This window comes from Fukomys damarensis, unplaced genomic scaffold, assembly GCF_012274545.1.
Source record: "Fukomys damarensis isolate Sample0158 unplaced genomic scaffold, DMR_v1.0_HiC HiC_scaffold_16, whole genome shotgun sequence".
Taxonomy (NCBI): Eukaryota; Metazoa; Chordata; class Mammalia; order Rodentia; family Bathyergidae; genus Fukomys; species Fukomys damarensis.
In genome coordinates, this window is record NW_022900928.1 from 52,087,930 (window position 1) to 52,108,256 (window position 20,327).

The 20,327-nt window shown below is 34.5% G+C and overlaps 1 protein-coding gene across 1 annotated transcript; it reads right to left on the reverse strand.

Moving 5' to 3' along the window:
* Positions 1–963: 963 nt before the first annotated feature.
* Mmp13 (matrix metallopeptidase 13) lies at positions 964–15,506 on the reverse strand. The gene is made up of 10 exons (XM_010642057.2): positions 15,381–15,506; positions 15,049–15,290; positions 14,285–14,433; positions 13,983–14,108; positions 11,885–12,046; positions 10,611–10,728; positions 9,550–9,683; positions 8,266–8,425; positions 2,188–2,291; positions 964–1,794 (listed from the first exon to the last, which is right to left on the reverse strand). Exons 1-10 carry the CDS (start codon positions 15,498–15,500, stop codon positions 1,694–1,696), a joined length of 1,416 nt encoding a protein of 471 aa, XP_010640359.1. The 5' UTR covers positions 15,501–15,506; the 3' UTR covers positions 964–1,693.
* Between the last annotated feature and the right edge of the window lie 4,821 nt (positions 15,507–20,327).

Consider the following 20,327-nt stretch of genomic DNA (forward strand, 5'->3'; position numbering starts at 1 on the left):
TATTTCCCCAACTCACCAGAGCTGCCAATCCTAATCTTTTCCAGATGGAGAAAATGAGATGCACAGAGATTAAATGAACGGGACAAAGTCACAGAGCATAGTTTAGAGGTGAGGGAGAATTACAGCTCGATCTTCCTGACTCTAGATATATTGCTGATTCCACTGAGAAATGTGTGGGCTCCCCTAGGGTAGCTGGCCCAGAAAGAAGGGTCGCTTCAGAACCAGACTGATCAGAACTTTATTAATGTAGCCTGGTACAATTAATTCTAAATCCTGAATTTAGTTAAGAAAAAGAGAGGAACAGAGATGGGTTGGAGAGGAGGGGAGAGAGAGTGAGGAAAGAAGGGGAGAGTGAAAGGGAAAGGAATGAGGGAGGGAGGAAATATATTCAAGAAAAAAGTTTTTCAAGAAACAAATTTTTTGAGAACTTCAAATTATATCTCTGTTAAAATATATTTTTATTAGAAATAACACAGATACTTTTTAATCCATTATGTAAGTATATACTTCATTTTCTTTGCTTGAGTTTTTATGAAGAATATCTCTCAGTCCAGTAATTCTTCCTTTAGTCCTCACTCACTTATCAAGTGCCCACCAAGTGTATAGGCACTGGGCAACATGCTGAGGAATAGGAGAGGGACAGAGAGAGAGAGAGAAAGAGAGAGAGAGAGAGAGAGGAAAGAGGGAAAGACAGACAGGCATGGCTCTATATCTCAAGAGGCCCACATCTAGTGGATTATTTTATTTATTTTGAATGTCTCTGTTTTAATGTATATACTTGCAATCCATAAAATATACTTTATTTTCTGCCATACAAATTTTTAGAAAATAGTCTACATAGCCAACGTAAACTGGATAATGAAAACAATTAGGGCTAAAACACTGCTTTTAGTGTTAAATAATCAAAATGAAAAACTGATGCTTTCATCTGAATTATTTTGATAACAGTTTGAATTTTTAGAGTATTAACTTTCAAAGACCTGAAATATTCTAATAAAAAGAGTTGTGTGTCAATTGCAAAAAATTATCTGTATTATTGGAAAGTTCCCTGGAGTCATTAGTAAAAGTAAAAATTAAACAGAATCCAAAGCCACATCGCCTACCCTCATATTAGTGTTTGTCTCCTTTCTTTAATGACTTTTGATGTTTTTTAGCATTTGTGTGAAGTGGGGCATGTACAGCTAAATCCTCTCAGTGAAAAACCCAAATTATCTTTTGAAAAGTTGTCTGCAAATTTATCACATACATTTCCCCTTCTGTATGTTCATGTATATCACATACTTCCCTAAATTTCCATTTATACTTTTCATATTTTAATGATGATTCATAATTATATAATTGTAATTTACCTTTAAGTTTCCTTATAAATATATTTAAAAACCATGTTCTAGATGACTGACCATCTATCCCACTTTTGGGGTGGGACATAGCATTAACTATTGCTTTTATACAGCATACCAGAATCAGATGATTCTCGGAGGTACTCAGTTTCATTACTTTAAAACTCTTCAATGTGGTGCCAGCCACGCATAGTCATATCATGTAGATACTGCATATACAAAGATAACTTACTGAAGCTTGTTCACAGAACTAAGCTTTCCCCTAATGTCTCCTCCCACCCCCTGCCCCTGTGCTTCTGGAAGTACTATCCCAAATGCTCTCCAGGACTTAAATAACATTTTTTTAAAGGCATTTAACACCACAACAGAGAATTTGTTGACATGACTCGAACAACACGGTTACTCCAGATGCTGTATTCAAACTGTATAGGTCCATTGAAAAAATAGATGTAACCTACAAGAAAAAGACCACAAGAAAAATTTCAGTTTGAAAATAATAAGGTTTTCATAATTAAAGCAAAAAAAAAATCATTATGTAGGTATGGCAGTTCCGAGTCTAAAGTATTCCCCCACTCCACCTCTAGTGTGAGTTCTGGCAATAACTTTTGCATCTTGGCATCTTTACACATAAATTAAAGTAATTAAGCTTTAACATCTCATATAATTAGCAATATTTAAATAAAACTCTCATTTATTTTAAACAGGTTATTTTGTTGTTTGCTGTCTGTGTAAGTAGTCACACAGAAATGATTAATGCCTTAACTGCTATACATTTATTAGTACATCTAAGTATTTTATTAAAATCCTTTGTGTGGGGCTTGAAAATCAATGCAATGTTACTAGTTACCATTTTTCTCATAGACAGCATCTACTTTATCACCAATTCCTGGGAAGACCTCTTCTATCAGTCTGGGATAGTCTTTATCCATAACATGATTAGTATCATCATATCTATTTAAAAAGAAAAATAAATTCTTAAGTAAGTTATACTTCTTAAAAAGTAGTAGCACATGCTTTCAATCCCAGTTACTTTGGAGGTTAAGACAGGAGAATTGCCAGCCTAAGCAATGACAAAACTATCTCAGAAGAAAAAAAAAAAAGCTTTATAAATAAACAGTGGATATAGTGGAACCTTCACAAATCAGCAAGACTTTAAAAATTTTAACTGCCCTATGGGACACAATGAAAGCAGTTCTATGGGGAAAATTCATAACATTGAATGCCCACACTAGGAAAACAGAGCGGGCTCAAATAAACAACCTAACGATGAAACTTAGACTCCTAGAAAAACAAGAGCAAGAAAAAACCCAAAGTTCGAACAAGAGAGGAAGTTATAAAGATCTGAGCAGAAATCAATGCAATGGAAACTAAGAAAACGACACAAAAAATAAATGAAACAAAGAGCTGTTTTTTTGGAAGAATAAATAAAATTGACAAACCCTTAGCTAATCTTATCAAAAAAAGGAAAGAAAAGGCTCAGATCCATGCAATCAGGAATGAAAAAGGCAAAGTCACAACAGATCCAAAAGAAATCCAGAGGATCATTAATACCTACTTTGAGAACCTGTACTCCAATAAAATGGAAAACACAGAAGAAACGGACAGATTTTAGATGCTTATGAATTACCAAAGTTGAACAAAGAAGATAAAAACATTTTAAACACTCCAATTACAGTCAGTGAAATTGAAAATGTAATTAAAATTTTACCAACAAAGAAAAGCCCAGGCCCTGATGGATTCACTGCTGAATTTTACAAGACATTTAGAGAAGAACTACTGCCATTACTCTTCAAACTTTTCAATGAAATTGAAAGGGAAGCTATACTTTCAAATTCATTCCTGGAAGCAAGTATCACTTTGATTCCCACACCAGGGAAAGACACAACTAAAAACGAGAACTACAGACCAATTTCCTTAATGAATATAGATGCAAAAATCCTGAATAAGATACTAGCAAACAGAATACAGAGGATTATCAAGAAGATCATCCATCCTGACCAAGTTGGATTTATTCAAGAAATGCAAGGGTGGTTCAACATACAAAAGTCAATGTAATACATTACATTAACAAAATCAGGACAAAAACCATATGATCCTCTCAATAGATGCAGAAAAAGCATTTGATAAAATTCAACACCCATTCATGATAAAAACCCTGCAAAAAATTGGAATAGATGGTCTATACCTCAATTTAATAAAGGCTATCTATGAAAAACCAACAGCCAACATCATATTAAATGGTCAAAAACTGAAAACCTTCACGTTAAAATCAGGAACAAGACAAGGATGACCACTCCTGTTCGATACAGTTCTGGAAACGTTAGCCACAGCAATTAGACAAGAGGAAGAAATTAAAGCAATAAAGATAAGGAAAGGAAGAAGTTAAACTGTCATTATTTGCTGATGATATGATACTCTACATTGAAGACCCAAAAAACTCCACTAAAAGACATCTAGACTTAATTGACAGATTCAGTAGAGTATCTGAATACAAGGTAAACACTCAAAAATCAATAGCCTTCTTGTACACAAATAAGGGAAAAATTCCTTTTACAATAGCATCCAAAAAAATGAAGTATCTAGGAATCAATCTAACAAAAGAAATAAAAGGTCTCTACACTGAAAATTATAGCACTTTGAAAAAAGAAACTGAAGAGGATATTAAAAAATGGAAATATATCCCCTGCTCCTGGGTAGGAAGAATCAACATAGTGAAAATGGCCATACTACCAAAACTGCTATACAGATTCAATGCAATGCCAATTGAAATCCCAACACTATACTTCACAGAACTAGAAAGAAGAATCGAAAAATTCATTTGGAACCATAAGAGACCTAGAACAGCAAAAACCATCTTAGGCAACAGACACATGGCAGCGAGTATAACAATTCCCAGTTTGAAACTATACTACAAAGCCACTGTGACAAAAACAGCATGGTACTGGCAAAGAAACAGACCTGAGGATCAGTGGAACAGACTGGAAGACACAAAAACAACTCCAGATGCACTCAGCTACCTCGTCTTTGACAGAGGAGCTGACCATCCTCAGTGGAGGAAGGATAGCCTCTTTAATAAATGGTGTTGGAAAAAATGGATCTCAACCTGCAAAAGACTAAAATGAGACCCTTATCTGTCACCATGCACTAAATTAAAATCCAAGTGGATTAAAGGTCTAAATATTAAAACAGAAACACTAAACTTGCTGGAAGATAAGTTAGGCAGAACTCTGGAAGACAATGGCATAGGAAAAGACTTTATGAACAAATCCTCAGTAGCAAGGGAAATAGCAGAAAGAATCAACAACTGGGATCTCATCTTATTAAAAAGCTTCTGTACTGAAAAAGAAACCATCAGCAGAACTAAGAGACAACCTACTATGGGGGGAAAATTTTTACCAGCTGTTCCTCAGACAAAGGACTATTATCAAGAATATATAAAGAACTCAAAACAATCAGTCCCCCCAAATATAAAGACCTGATTAAAAAATGGGCATTCGAAATGAACAGACATTTCTCAGACAAAGAAGTAAAAGCAGCAAGTAAATATATGAAAAAATGTTCCACATCACTGGTCATTCAAGAGATGTGGATGAAAACAACACTGAGATTCCACCTCACCCCACAAAGAATGGCTGCTATCAAGAAATCACACAATAACAAATGTTGGTGCGGTTGTGGAGAGAAAGAAACCCTTCTCCATTGTTGGTGGGAGTGCAGACTGGTGCAACCACTATGGAAATCATTATGGAGATACCTCAAAGAGCTTAGACTGGAGGTTCCATTTGACCCAGCCATCCTTCTGCTGGGTATCTTTCCAAAAGAATTAAAAGAATCATATCACAGAGAAGTATGTGCACCCATGTTTATAGCGGCAGTTTGTAATAGATAAAGCTTTGAAACAGACCATTTGCCCATCAGTTGGAAACTGGATAAAGAAGATGTGGTTTTTCTATAAAATGAAATATTACTCAGCCATAAAGGACGAGAAAATAGATTCATTCATAGGAAAATGGATACATATTGAAGATATACTCCTAAGTGAAATAAATAAGGCATACATGTGTAAATACAAAATAGTTTCTCTGGTGTGAATAATCTGTAATAATACAGAAGATCCTAATAAGATTACTGACATTGAGAAATGGGAAGAAAGGGGCTAAAGGCGTAGGGAATGTGGGATGGGTAGGGGAAGGGTAATAAGGGAAAAGAAAAAAATGTGAGACAATGGAAAGATGGAAATAAAGTGTTTGTAGATGGGGAGGGGAGGAGGGGGTGAAGGGAGGGCAGGGACAAGGGAAAAAATGAGAACCAAGACCTGTCATGTAGAGGTACAAGATTCCAACAATGAATGTAACTGTACTGTATCCCTAAATGTACCAATAAACTTAATTAAAGCTGAAAAAAAATTTTAAGTGCCCTTAAAACATATCATAGGACTTATATTACTGAGGGTATAGTGGGTATTTAAAGTCTATCTTTGTAAATATAGTCATATGTTCATTTCCATTTCACAAATTATATATCTGTTATAAAAGTATGTCATCAAGAAAATGTTCTTAAAATGAAATAAATATACATTTGTGCATTGACCAATTATCTATTGATCTCCCACTCTTTGTAAGACAACTTCTAAGTACAGTAATGGATAAAAAATATATAAACTTAATTTTTGTACTAAAAAGTTAGAGGAAGGCGGGGATTTAACTCAGTGCCTGCCTCACAAGCTCAAGGTCCTGAGTTCGATCCCTGGTACAAAAAAAAAGTTATAAGAATATTTGGTTGCATTAAAGATGACAAAAGGAATACAGCTTTCCCCTTCCATAACTGTGTATTTCATATTTCTTCCCTGCCCACAACACACCCTGCCCAACCAACTCAATCTGATATTATCCAAGAACAGGCTCCCAGAAAGTACTACCAATTACTGAAGAGAGCTTTTAATGTCCTTGAGGTGTGTTCCAACAGGTAGAAGGTAAGAATCACTGAATTGTCAAGAAAACTTAGCCATGTATATCCTTGACTACAACACTAAGCAACAGAAGTTAAATGTCATGAGAATATAAAACACAAAATATTATCAGAGTACAGGAAAAGTCATTTGAGAAATGCAAATGAAAACAGTGCCTAGATTCCACCTCATCCCAGTAAGAATGGCTGCTATCATGAAATCAACCAAAAACAAATGCTGGCAGAGCTGTGGGGAAACAGGAACCCTGCTCCACTGCTGTTGGGAGTGTAGATTGGTGCAACCACTATGGAAAGCAGTATGGAGATACCTCAAGGATCTATGATTGGAAGTCCCACTTGATCCCGCTATTTCCCTGCTGGGTATCTCCCCTAAAGAATTAAAAGCATCATACTTCTGTGATATATGTGTACCCATATACATAGCAGCACACTTTGTAATACCTAAAACTTGGAAGCAGCCCAATTGTCCATCAACTGGAGGCTGGATAAAGAAAATGTGGGTTTTTTAATAAAATGAAACACTACTCAGTCATAAAAAATGAAATATTAGAGACATTTATAGTGGATGCACATTGATGTGATACTCAAGTGATATAAATAGCGCACACATGTAAATACTGAATAATTTCTCTAGTGTGAAAAACTGAAAGTGTAAATAAAGACTAAAAGGTATAATAATGTGAAATAGGAAATAAAGGGACAAAGATGAAAGGGAAGCGGGAGGGAGAGTGGAAAACAAAGAAGGGAATAGAATCAATAAGAGAAAATGAAAAATAATGGAAACAAAGTCTTTGTAGATTGGGAGGGAGGGAGGGGTTGAAAGGAGGGGAGGGAAATGGGGAAAAAAAAAAGAACCAAAATGGATTATACAAAGCTACAAGTTTCCAACAATGAATATCATTATATTGTGTACATTAAATGTACCAATAAAAACTTTTAAAAAGGGAAGATAGCCTCAGAATGGGCTGATCAAAAGGATTTTGTGGATAGAATAATATTTCAAATAGGTAGACTTTCAAGAGGAGGAGATACAGTAAAAGACCTTACAGAAAAGAAAAGGATACTGCAAGAACATGTAAAACACATCTTTTTTTCTTTTTAAAAAAATTTTTTTTGGTACCAGGGATCAAACTTGAGACCTTGTACTTGCAAGGCAGGTGGCAGAACCATTGAGCTAAAGCCCCGGCTCTAACACCTTGTATTTGAGATATAGTAAGCATTTCACCCTGACTGAACCAAAGACTTCTTATGCAGCCTAGGGTACACTCATGAATGCATGCTCACGTGCGTGTGTGTGTGTGTATATGCGAACAGAGTTAAGTTTCCACACTAAACTTTTCAAGAGCTGTGTTCCTACAATACATTGTCATTCCCTAATATAGGCATGGATCTTGGCTTCTAAGTGTTGCTGATATCAATGCTGCCTGAATCTCTACACATGGTTTAAATATTTGCCCTTCAGAAAATGTGACTTCACAAACTGTGGGCTTGTCAACTACCTGGTTCCCTCTCTAATGGATCAGCCAACTCTACAAACACGGAGCCCTCTCAACCAATCTATACCTGTACCCATTCTGGTATCCTCTCTAACCACTGAAAATGGATCATATGCAAAATAGGAAAGTGACAAAAATAGTCCAGGAGAAAGGCCAGATAAAATAAAGAAGCTAAAGTAGAAAACCATGGTTTTGCCATGATTTGGGTATAATACATAGCTGCAAAAAGAACAGAATGGTTAAAACAGGCAAGTTCTTTGTGTAAGTGGTGTGTGTGTGTGTGTGTGTTTTAGAGGAGCTACATGCTTGAGGAGCTTCCTGAAAAAGCTGACATAGAAAAGAAATAAATGACTGGCATGACATTGAGAATAACATGTGAGATGATAATGTGGAGTAGAGACAGATGTTTGCGGCTCACTTTGCCCCCATGTCACATGGCTCTGTGTGTTTTACTTCCATACCTCCAGACCTGGTTTCCTGAGAAGAAGAGGGTCTTCCCCATGTCCTCAATGTGAACAGCCGCACTTATCATCTTAATCTCTTTTGGAAATCCTAGTTCCAGTATTTTTTTGGGATAGCCTTCTACAATGTCATAACCATTAAGAGCCCAAAATTTTCTTCCTAGAATAAATAAAAGAAAAAATACTTACCCAAGAGAATTATTAGGACTCATATAAAGAGTCATTTACTTAAATAAAGGAAGACTGTAAGAAATATAAGTGCTTGTGATGTAATGCAATGTTTATGAAACTTGAGAACATGAGCATTTCTCACAGAAAAAAGTAGGATTGAAATTCTTAGTTGCTTAATTGTGAATAAAGCCAATCATACATCACAATTAATTTGGCAATTTATAACTGTATAATAAATACAGTTAAATACATTAAAACTTCTGTGTGAATAATAGCACCACAGGAACGATAAGTGAGATTTGACATTCAACTTTTATATCAGTTAGCAAGTTATTTCTTTCTCTTCAAAGATTAACTTCATTACAACAGGGCATTATGACACATGATTGGCATCCAGGACTGTCTGAGCTAAAGCAGGAAGATCCAAAGTTCAACCTCATGGACAAGACAACTTAGTGACTTAGTGAAACTCTGCCTCAAAATACAAAAGGGCTTGGGATGTAGCTCAGTGGGAAGCTAGTGAGTTTAATCCCCAATAGCTGAGGAAAAAATTAACTCCATTGTAACATTATAATAGTTGAATAATAGAAATGATGTCACAATGTTATGTAAATATGACATTAAGTTATAACTATGAAAACACAGGAAAAAAATGGAATATTTTCCATGATTCTATGTCAAACAAGCAAGCAGAATATAAAAAAATTATTTATATTTTGAAATTAAGTAAGTACAAAGATGTATTCAACGTGGTGAAAGACTAGAAAATAGAGAAAATGAAATAAACTTATTTACACAGAGAGGAATTACAGAGAGGAATTAATATTGTTTCATTTTTTCAAACTATACATTGTTATATTTTTTCAGTAAACAATTTTTAAGGGAAACAAAAAACCCTAAAATGGCTGATATGAAGCAATGAATGGATAGGATAAGTAACCATATGATCTTCTACATATCAAATTTAGGATATTTGGTGGAATAGTTTCAGGTGCCTTCTGATTTTTGTTTGTTATGGTGGCTTCTTAATTTAGGCATATCTTCACCAATGATCATTTCATGTAATCACTGGTAACCAGAAGTTAGCCACTCCTTCACCTGTGGAAGCCTTACCTCTAAAGATGAAGATACGGTCATGGGAAGGATGCTCGTATGCAGCATCGATACGGTTTGGAAGATCTGGCCAAAATGATTTTGTCAAAAACAGCTCTGCATCAACCTGCTGAGGGTGTAGACGCCAGAAGAATCTAATGCAAGAGCAAAATAGATTTCTCTATCACATTTTTATGCTCAGTGCTTCAATCCTGCTAGCCTCCTCTCGCCACATCATTACAGTTAATACAGTAATGCCCTAGCACCTGTGAAGGGGGGGAAAAATCTATGTTCCTTTAAGTTCTGTTTATAACTTGTGATTGTTCTAATGGCCTCTGAGGATATACAAGTTTGAAATACCACAAAGCCTTTGTAAAGCCTCTAGTCCTCTTTGGGTAGAGATCATACTTGCTTAGATTTTATACATCTTGCAGGAAGCAAATGTACCAAGCATTGTGTTAGGCTTTAGGAAGAAAGCATGAGTTTCACACATTCTATTTTCAGTGAACTCAGGGCCCAGGGAAAATGATATGTGAGAAAACAAGTGGAGCACAGTGCAGTTAGTCAGTAGAGAGTGGGGATGTTTTTGGACCACACGTGAGGAAGCAAAGAAAGAATAAATGAATATATAAGCATAAAACAGAAATTTAGAAATTTAAAATTAATATTTCCTTTTTCATTATCTATAGGTTTAAAGACTTTTTTGTCTCAAGTTCCAACATACGCACCCAGAATCAAAGTTTTTTCATGTTAAAAGACATTTATGTGAACATTCATGAGTAACTGTTTACTAATTAATTCCCTTTAATATCTGCTTTTCAAATAAATTGTATTTCTCTTTTACTTTGGTATCTTTATAAGAAAGACTATAACCAAAGGTGTAAAGGAAGGTGCATAGTGATAAGATTATCTGCTAAAAGTAAGATTTTACCCATCATTTATTTGACTTGAAATATGTAACTAAACTGTCAAGAGTGTAATATTTTTGCTGTCAACCTTGGAAATTTTACTGGTATTTTGCAATTTGTAGACATAGTTGTGCAAATTATTGTGCAGAATTCATGACAGATTCTCAAGAGTACCTGTCTTTAAAGATCATTGTTTCTCCTCGGAGACTGGTAATGGCATCAAGGGATAAGGCGGGATCACATTTGTCTGGAGTTTTGGGATGTTTAGGGTTGGGATCTTCATCTCCTGGACCTGTAGTCATGAAAAGAATATGAGAAATTACCTAGGGTGACCTTCCTGATAACATGAGGCATATACAACAGCTTGATCCTACTAATAGAGAGGAGACGGTTTCCTCCAGGGAGGGCACGAAGTCCTGAGGCTTCTAAGTACAGCAGAAGTTTAAATTCCCTGTAGCCCTACTTCTTTCCTGCAGCATTATCAAGGTGTTACTGGAGGACTATTACAAATTTTGATGAACTATAAATTTTGATTTCTTAAGGTTAATCTGAGAAATGGGAGAAAGCAATAAACTGAGAAAATTTTCCCTCATGCCTTGCACAACTTATTGTCAGATGGCTCTGAAGAAACACATTCCTCTTAAAGATATTTCTGATGGTACATGGTGTCTGTGGGAGTTCTCATCTTGGCTTCTTTACTTGTCTATTTTACCAACTGTCAACATCAGCTGATGTTGCTTCCCAAGTCTGCCACAGTGCAGCTGCATCTCAGAGACAAGTCAGCAGCTCTGATGTTACTAGTCACATGTTTGAAAGATTTACATCAGCTCACATGCATGCACACAGGGTAACCCTATACTGCTTCTACTGAGTTCCATCACCAATCCCTGCATCATAACAGAATGCGAAAAAGAAATGCAAAGGAAAATTTCCATTGACACCTTCAAGTCCATGCCCTCACTTACATCAGCTGTAATAGCAGATTTAAATACAGATGGGAAAATGATGAGTTGAGACAGCATCAGCAAGGTTTTTAAGCTCTTTGCTCCAAAAATGTTTACACTGATGACTGTGCATGATGACTTTAATTCTAGTTATGGCAGTAACCCATAAATAAATGTTTGAGTTGAGGTTTAATTATTTTGTAAATACTATTGAAAACTTGGAGGGAAGAAAAGAATTTTTTATAATGTCATTGAGGATATTGGTTAAAACTACCAAAGGCTGCTTGAGTGATTTCTACTCTGGAAAATTAGAGTGATTTTTATTTAGAAAGAAAAACTGGCTAATTTTTCCTCAGGTGTTAGTAACAAAACACGAACAGCATTGTTGGAAGCAGTAAATTCAGAAGCAATTTAGGAAATAAATGTATGTGGGTTTTTTTTCTTACATAACTAATTTTATAGGTGATTATATTCTACTTTTATAATTGTTAAATTAAAAGTTACCATAGAGAGACTGAATCCCTTGAACATCATCATCAGGAAGCATAAAATGACTTTTGCCAGTGTAGGTATATATGGGAAACATGAGAGCTCCTGCGTCCTTGGAGTGGTCAAGACCTAAGGAGTGACCCAACTCATGGGCAGCAACAATAAACAAGTTGTAGCCTGTAAGAAAATACAGAAACAATGAGAAAAGGTACTACAATGACCAGTTAATGAAAGAAATACTATTTCCTCTGTAATTCTTTTCTCTTATGTTATTAGCTCACTCTATTTTAAAAAATAATATCTAATTGTATGAAGATTTAAAGTTTGGACTTAATTCTTACTAATTATTTTTGTCTTTTATTATGGCTGACTACACAGTAGTCAAACACCTACAGTGATATCCACAGATTGTTCTCATATAACTAGCAATCAATAAGGATTTCATGTAAAGACCAAAGGACTCCTGATTCGCTCTTTGTAGTTTTAGCCTAGTTGAAGAAAGGGAAGTCACATAGGGTTGTGCATAGCTAGAGGGCAGCAAGATCATCATCATAGGGGGCAGCATTCATACTGATAATGACAGGATGAGCTACATAGAGTCTCTGGGTAAATACCTGGGAACAAATTCCATCCAAGTTATTCTTTCCAAAGTTCTTCTGGATGCCAGAGTTTAGAAAACAAAAACTCTAGAATATGGCTAGGCTACTATATTTACATTGTTTCCTTCAGTCATTGTTTCTACTAATTTACTGGTGTTTTAAATTAGAAGAATAATAAAGCATTCAAAGAAAAATAAGAAGATACATAAGCAAATAGGGATATGGTTGTTTCTGCTTAGACCACATAAAAGCTGGAGCCAGTGGTTTTAGTTTGACGTAGACATAGCTTATGCATGAAGAAAATGAACTAAGCAAATCTTACACATCACAGGGTAATTGGTGATTGAAAGACCTGAGTGATAAGCAATTCTTTACTGAAACAACTAGTAATAGATACTATTCTTAGCCTTTAGCTGAAAACTTAATCCAGATTTATTTGTGCATGTTTTTATTTATTTCAATTAAATAATTCAAGCCCAGTAGTTATGCAGTAACCTAGATCTGAGGCTTACTACAATTCTACCTCAACCATTATAAATATCCTTTCTTCCTAAAACTAGCCTTACCTATGAAGTACTCAGAACATGAATATGTAAATTCTCACCTTTCTCTCCAAATATTGATTGGAGGCTTTGGGACTGAGGCATTAATCATTTAGGACCCCATTTTACTCTTGGGAAAAATGATTTTTATTTCAATAAAAATTGAAGACTGCTTCTACTTGTCCTAAGGATCTACCCAGCTCCAAAGTTAAATCCTAGTTGGGATGATCTATGGCTTTTCTTCCTAAATTAACAACCCAATTAATTTGAGCCTTGAAGATTCAACTGCTGAATTAATTCATCAACACTCAGTTTGTTTTATTCTTTCAAATAAAGTTTTCATCTTATCTGTCTCATGCTATTTGGAGTAAGACATTATCTTGCTTTTCCAGAGTGGTATTTATAAAATGAGTGCTATAGACAAGACTGAAACAAGTAACTCAGGCAACAAGGGACAGAAATTTGACTGACCTAATGCCATTAATATTTCTTCCAAAGAAAAACATTTTGATTTACATCCAGTTCAGTTATGAGCCATAGATCCACCCTAATTATATATCTTTATTTTACACAATACTATCTCTCTCTCTTATATATACATATAGATAGATAGATAGATATGTATGTATTATTTATACATCTTCAACATACCAAAAGATAATTTAACGTAGCAATGTCTCAACTGACAGTAAAGACATTTTGGTCCAACTTCAGAGTTAATATCCTTTAAAGCCACAAGGATAAATTAAGTAGACTTTAGCAATTTTTAAAATTTAATATTGACATGTAGAAATATCACTTGTGGAGACAATAACAAGTACAAGAAAAACTGATTTTTTAGAAAATATAATCAAACACTACATATGATTTACTTTTAAAAATATAATTTACTTATAAGCTTCTATACTTTGTAAAGCATCTATCTAACCTAACCCAATAATATGGGAACTATATCTTTATAAGAAATATTACCTTTGGAACTATTTGTCCAGTATTCATCATCATCAAAATGGGCATCTCCTCCATAATTTGGTCCAGGAGGAAAAGCATGGGCCAGCAGACCAGAGGGTCCATCAAACGGGTAGAAGTCACCATGCTCTGCAGACAAAAGAAAGAGTAAAGATCTAATTATAATCAAGAATACTCAGCACGGGGGCTTGGTGAATTTTCATTGAATGATGTAAATGTGATGAATGACTGAGAAGAAATTTTAAAATGGGGCCAATTAAATGGTTAGAATATAAAATGTTTCGAACATAATTCTGCATGAGTACCTTTAGTTCCAAAAGAGATCATGATATCTGCAGTGCCTTCATGGAGTCTGGTAAAATTCAGAGGTGTCACACTGGACCAAACTTTGAAGGCTTTTCTGAATGCTTTTTCCACTTCAGAATGAGTCATATCAGGTGTATAATTCACAATTCTATTTAACAGAGGAGGTTTCAATTAAATTTTGGAAGGCTAGCACTATTTGAGAATATACTTTCTTGGAATGTTGCTTGTCAACTCAAAATGAAAAGTCTTTAAAAGTTCTACTAGAGGTAGAATTTATTAATTGTGATTCTATACAAGCATAAAAAGATAAATTTCAATCAGACATTTGAATATCTCTAAATATCTGCATATATGCCTTCATAAATGTAAAATATTTAGGTGAATAATGCAACTCATTTTACATACTAAAGTTTTGGGATTATATTAATACAGCCACATTATATTGCTCCATAAAATTTCTAGAAAGCTTAGAACTCTCCAAGCACTATTATAAAACACAATTGATTACACATTTGCAAATTTTCTTAAATCTACTATTACTTCTATTTGATATTATTTTTAAAAAGAAATATCTTGAGATGTTTACTGAAAAATTATTCTGGATCAGTGTTATAATAACAGATGTTATAAAACCTTATCAGTAACAGTATTAAAGCTATTCAATTTAACTTCCAATTAAATAGTTCAGGCCTACTTAATATTTGACATTTAACACTGGGGGAAAAAACTAACAAATATTAAGGAAAACTAGCCTATGATTTACCTGTAAGTTAAATTCATTTTGGACCATTTGAGAGTTCCAGGGAAAACATTGTATTCACCCACATCGGGGACTCCGCATCTTGGTTTTTTCATGATGTCTAAGGTGTTATCATCAAGTTTGCCCGTCACCTCTAAGCCAAAGAAAGACTGCATTTCTCGGAGCCTATCAACCATTGAGCTTGCTGCACTCTTCTTCAAGATGCCCGCGAGATTCACAGGATGGTAGTATGATTTCAGGTAGCGCTAGAAAAGAGAACAAAATGAGCTGCTTTTAAAAGAAAAATGAATTTAAGAGAGATGTACCACATCATCGAGAATGGCAAGGGACTCTACCTCTGCAAACTGGAAGTCTTCTTCAGACAAGTCCTCATCGTCATCACCACTGGGCAGGGGCAAGGGCCAACAATGAGTCCAACTCAGGAAGAGAAAGGCAGCCAGGACACCTGGGCGCATCTTGAACGGTTGTACCTAGAGGCTGCTGCCTTTCTGCTGGCACTTACCTTGCTTTTATAGAACTATAGTGGTGAGTCATCACTTACGGATATGTTTCAACTTCCTAGTGAGTTGAAGGTAAACATGCTTACAAGGCAACTTTTTTCTTTCTTTCTCCCAAGTGTGGTTTGTGGCAGAATTTGAGGGAAATACAAAAATGAAGACATCTCTTGTTTCAGCAGGGTCTCAAACCCCATCTGGCAAAATAAATGGACTCAGCATATTTATGGATACTGTGGGAAGAAGCAGGCAGTAGTAGATTTTTCACTCCACTTGGCAAAAAATAATTTTTTGTTCTTTTAGAAAGCAGATACCTTGACTTCTTCAGATAAATAGAATATTAAGATGGTATGTTTGTGTCCTGAAAGAGAAACCTAGCCCTGCTTCCAGAATGTAGCCTGGTGAGTTCTAAACTAAATTTTTCTCTAGAGCGACTACAGAGGAAACCACTGTTTACCTGAGGGCCATAGAATTATACCAGAGCCGTGCTTGGAAACTTGGAGATGTTATAAAGGATTGAGTCCCATGGTTGGAATTTAACATACTGGCACAACATTTTTATAAAAATGGAGTACTTCATGAATTTCCTACATGTACAGTAGAGGTAAAATAATTATATTCAAATACAACAAATCTAATGATTAGGGATATATATTGAGAGATTATTCCATACTGAGTTTAAAAGGCATTATCTCATTTAATCCTTACAACAGCCTGGGGAGATGGTATGGGAAGCTTGTGTTCTATCTTACATATGGATACTCTGAAATGTAGAGAAGTTAAATATTTATTTAAGGACACATAGTTAATAAACAATACCACTAGGGTTTAAACCCAGGCCAGTAGATTCAAATCTCCATTTTATTAACCACTAATCAGTATGACTTCTACTGAACCCTAACCCTAAACCCTAACCCCTAACCCTAACCTTGTCCATTCTCAGAAATTTTCTTAAAAACTGAAATGCCTGGTTCCCACACCTCTGGAAGTGCCCCAGAAAACAAGTACTTTAGTTAACCACATGGACAATTATAAGCTTTTCAATTTTTAAATTTGAACAGTGAAGTAGCACTGGCTAGAAACAACTCAGAAAAGTAGTTTTGGAGTCTGCTGAGACTATTATCGTTCTTTTTAAAATCTCATACATCAATACCATGAAATAAAAATGGCATATTTGGTGTCCTATAAATAGGTAGAGCAATGTAAGCCATGATCTTCAGATTCATTTGACTTTTTAAAATACAACAGATAATTGAAAATGCAAGTTAACATAACTGATTAAGAGTCAGAAAGAAAAGAAAGCTTAGGTCAACAACTATTAAGACAAAGAGAAGCATGAATACTGTTTTAAAGCGAATAGAAAAGTGACATTGCAACACATGGATAAAAATACTATAATTTAGTGTAACCAGTACTTTTAAAAAAACAGAAAGCCTATGAAATACAAGCAACCAATTGAGGGAAATTTATTATGCTTTTATCCAAAATACAGCCAAAGATATCCTTAGAATAGATTGTTTCTGATGAGTTTAAGATTATATTTAGTCTCAATAAGCAACACAAAGCAATAATTTACAAATTTAAACTAAAAGAGAAGCCTTTTTAGTTATCAAATCAATGAATATTAGGTGAACACCAACCATACATGATACCCTCCTAGTCAATGCAGAAACAAAGGGGAAGATGATCCTTTATAGGATCATTACAACATTACCTCTCCGCAAAAGAGCTAGTGTGATGAGAAACACAAATAAACACCACTGTTTCTCAACTCTAAAAATAATGCTAATTATCAAACAGCTGTACTGTTTTGTTAACTTCTCATCCCATTTAAGAACCTATTTAGCACAAAATAAAAAACACAGAAAGATAAATGAGAACATGCTATTACATATTCTGGAATTTAATGGAGACAAAAATTACTCAGAAAATTAAAATAGACATCGATTCTTAAAAAGAAGAATCAAACCATATGTCTAGAGGCTATTGTTCTCAGAGGAGTAATTTTTAGACAACTAGCAGAATGTGTCATCATATCATAATATTTTTGACACCTGCTTGCCAACATGAGTCTTTATCTCAGGTTATTAACTGTTAAAATGAAAGCTAGGCCTTCTGGTTATCACTGGTGAAATAGTTTGTGGTTTCAAATGCCACCTTTAACACTAAGGACCTGGTATTTTTAAATGGTTTTAACAAGTCTTATTGAATCACTGGGAAATTGAAAAATTTACAGAATGAGCAACCAAAACTGTTTGGAATAAATTAGGAGTATTCATCTACTGCTGATTCAGATATAAGCAATATGGGACTTTTTGAAACATATGTCATCATCAGTTTCTAAATTCAAAATATCACCCATAAGAGAAACAAAAATGAATAAACATTTGGTAAAACCCAGGGCAGTTCCAGAGTAGGCATAACAAAATTTTTTGACTTGAGTTGAGTTGAAATTTTGAAAATTCTGTAAATCAAAGAACCCTTAAGATAAAGATTTTAGCTTCAGTTTAGAAAATTATAAATTTGAATAATCTATATCTATGTTGAAAATGCCAGTGGTAGCTTTGTTTTTCTGAAAGGTAAGTAATTTGACTTTGCAATTTCATGGGTTGTTTTTTAGAAACACTCTGAATTTGTTTTACCTTCTTTGTTTATTTCGGGTTTTTTTTTTGTCTTGTTTTATTTATAACCCCATGGAATGGGTTTACATATTCTTTAAAAAGAGAAATGAATTTGAATTTAAGTGCTGAATCATATTTGCACCCCAGATTGAGATGTAAGAGTTCCCCACATAACCTACTTATGCACAGTTTCTTGTGGTGTAATCCACAGTCTGCAACAAAATGCCAAGACTCTTTCAAGATCCTGTAGCTACAAAGCAGGCCAGCAGTTTAGGAGGTCATTTATTTTTAACATCTGAATTGCACGCCCTTCAGAGATGCTATTATTATAATTCATACTGGGTTATTCACAAAAGAAATGAATAGAATTTATAAGGAATAAAGGAAATTCCTTTTTAGTTTCTGTTAGAGTATAACATCTGAATATTAAAACAATTTACTAGATTTACTTCCTAATGAGTTTTAATTTTTTATTGTTTCATTAAAATGAATGTTCACTAGCCGGTCATGGGGCACACACCTGTAATTCCAGCACTTTGGGAAGGCAAGGCAGAAATCATAAATCTGAGCCCAGCCTACAGAACTCAGCCACGTAAAAGATTGCCATAAAATTTAAAGGGCTGGGGATTACTTTAGTGCAAAGGGCTTGGGTTGAATCCCCAGTAGCAGGGAAAAAAAAAAAAAAAAAAAAAAAAAAAAAAAAAAAGGTTTACTGACAGTCTACTTCTAACAGATTTAATCAAATACTAAGTAAAAACAAATAAGAAAGAATATACATTCTGGCTCAACTCTGTCCACATTTGTTTGAAAATGGTGAAATCTAGGTTGTTAGTGAATAATAGCAATGAAAACAAGTTAGAAAAATGGAGAACTGTCTTTGTGGTTTTGACAAGTCATTTCAGTATATTAAAAAATCTCTAATATTTACACAACAAAGCAAATTTCTACTTTTAAAATAGCCTCTCCTACCTTGTTAGCTTAATTCACTAATACAGAAGTCCTTATGTATGTTTTAAACAACACATTTTCCAATTTGAAAACTGATATACAAAAATGTACAATGTTATTATACAGTTTTTGGATGACAGAAAGTCAGAAGAAAGTAAATTATGATAATACTGTGAGATTTTTGAGATACTCTCCCACACACAAACAGCATCATATATACTAAAAGTTTTATAGTCTTTAATTGATCTTAATGCCTTTTAAAACAGTACTTTCTAGGATTAAAAAGTTGTCATATTATTGATATGTTTTACCTAATTTATGTTTGATTCCAGAAGAAGCATCACTAATGGTTTTGGAGTAGCCATCTTCCATAGTTTGCTTTTCTTCATCAAACCTATCATAAAATTAAGAATGAGCTCAAAATGCTTACAAAATATATTGTAATGATGCCATATATTAAAGATATTGATATTTAAATTTTCTATGAGTATGTAGTTAGTTAATTTCAGAAAATTATAATCAGGAATTTACAGCAGCCATGAACTGCCAATGAAGGCATCCACCTCAATCTGGCTACTAGGATGATTTCATACCTTCAGTCCTTATCCACAGCAAAAACAGTACTCATCCCAGTAATAGGCTTGCGGTCAGTAGTATCTATCCCTTAGGTGTCTCCTGGGAATCTGAGCTCACTTATCTCCTTGAGATGTCCGTCTACCACCACATAGCCTTGTAAGGCTTTCAACTTTTTAAATGTTTAAAACAATGAGTCAAAGAAAGACCTGTTCCTTGGGGCAAAGGTTATGATTGAGGAATTAAAACGTATGCAAGGTAAGGGACATATAAATCAACATCTGAATTACAAAGAAATCTTTCTAAACTGTAAACTAGGATGGATGTTTGTTTCTTCTAGTTCTCTAGTAAGCTAACCCTTAATTAAATCAGTGGAGCCACAGGGAAATTAATAGCAAAGGCCTTCACATTAGATTCACCAGCTGAAATTCCAACACTGCCTTTAGGGCCCTGACTTCTGGCAGTTTCTTTAATCTCTCTAAATCTTACTTCCCTTCCCTGCAAAAACAGAGTAATAAAGAAGCTTTTATGAAATAATGCACATAAAGTGCTGAGCTCACTGTATAGATTCATAGGTTATCACTAATTATAAATATATTCACTAAGTTATTCTAAATGCGATGTAGGTTATTATTTGTGATAATTT

Coding starts and splice junctions, on each gene's coding strand:
- Mmp13 (XM_010642057.2), bottom strand. CDS start 15,500: ATGCGCCCAGGTGTCCTGGCTGCCTTTCTCTTCCTGAGTTGGACTCAT. Junction 14,434..15,048: donor AAAATGAATTTAACTTACAG/GTAAATCATAGG, acceptor TCTGTTAAATAG/AATTGTGAATTATACACCTG. Junction 8,426..9,549: donor CCGTATCTTCATCTTTAGAG/GTAAGGCTTCCA, acceptor TATTTATTCTAG/GAAGAAAATTTTGGGCTCTT.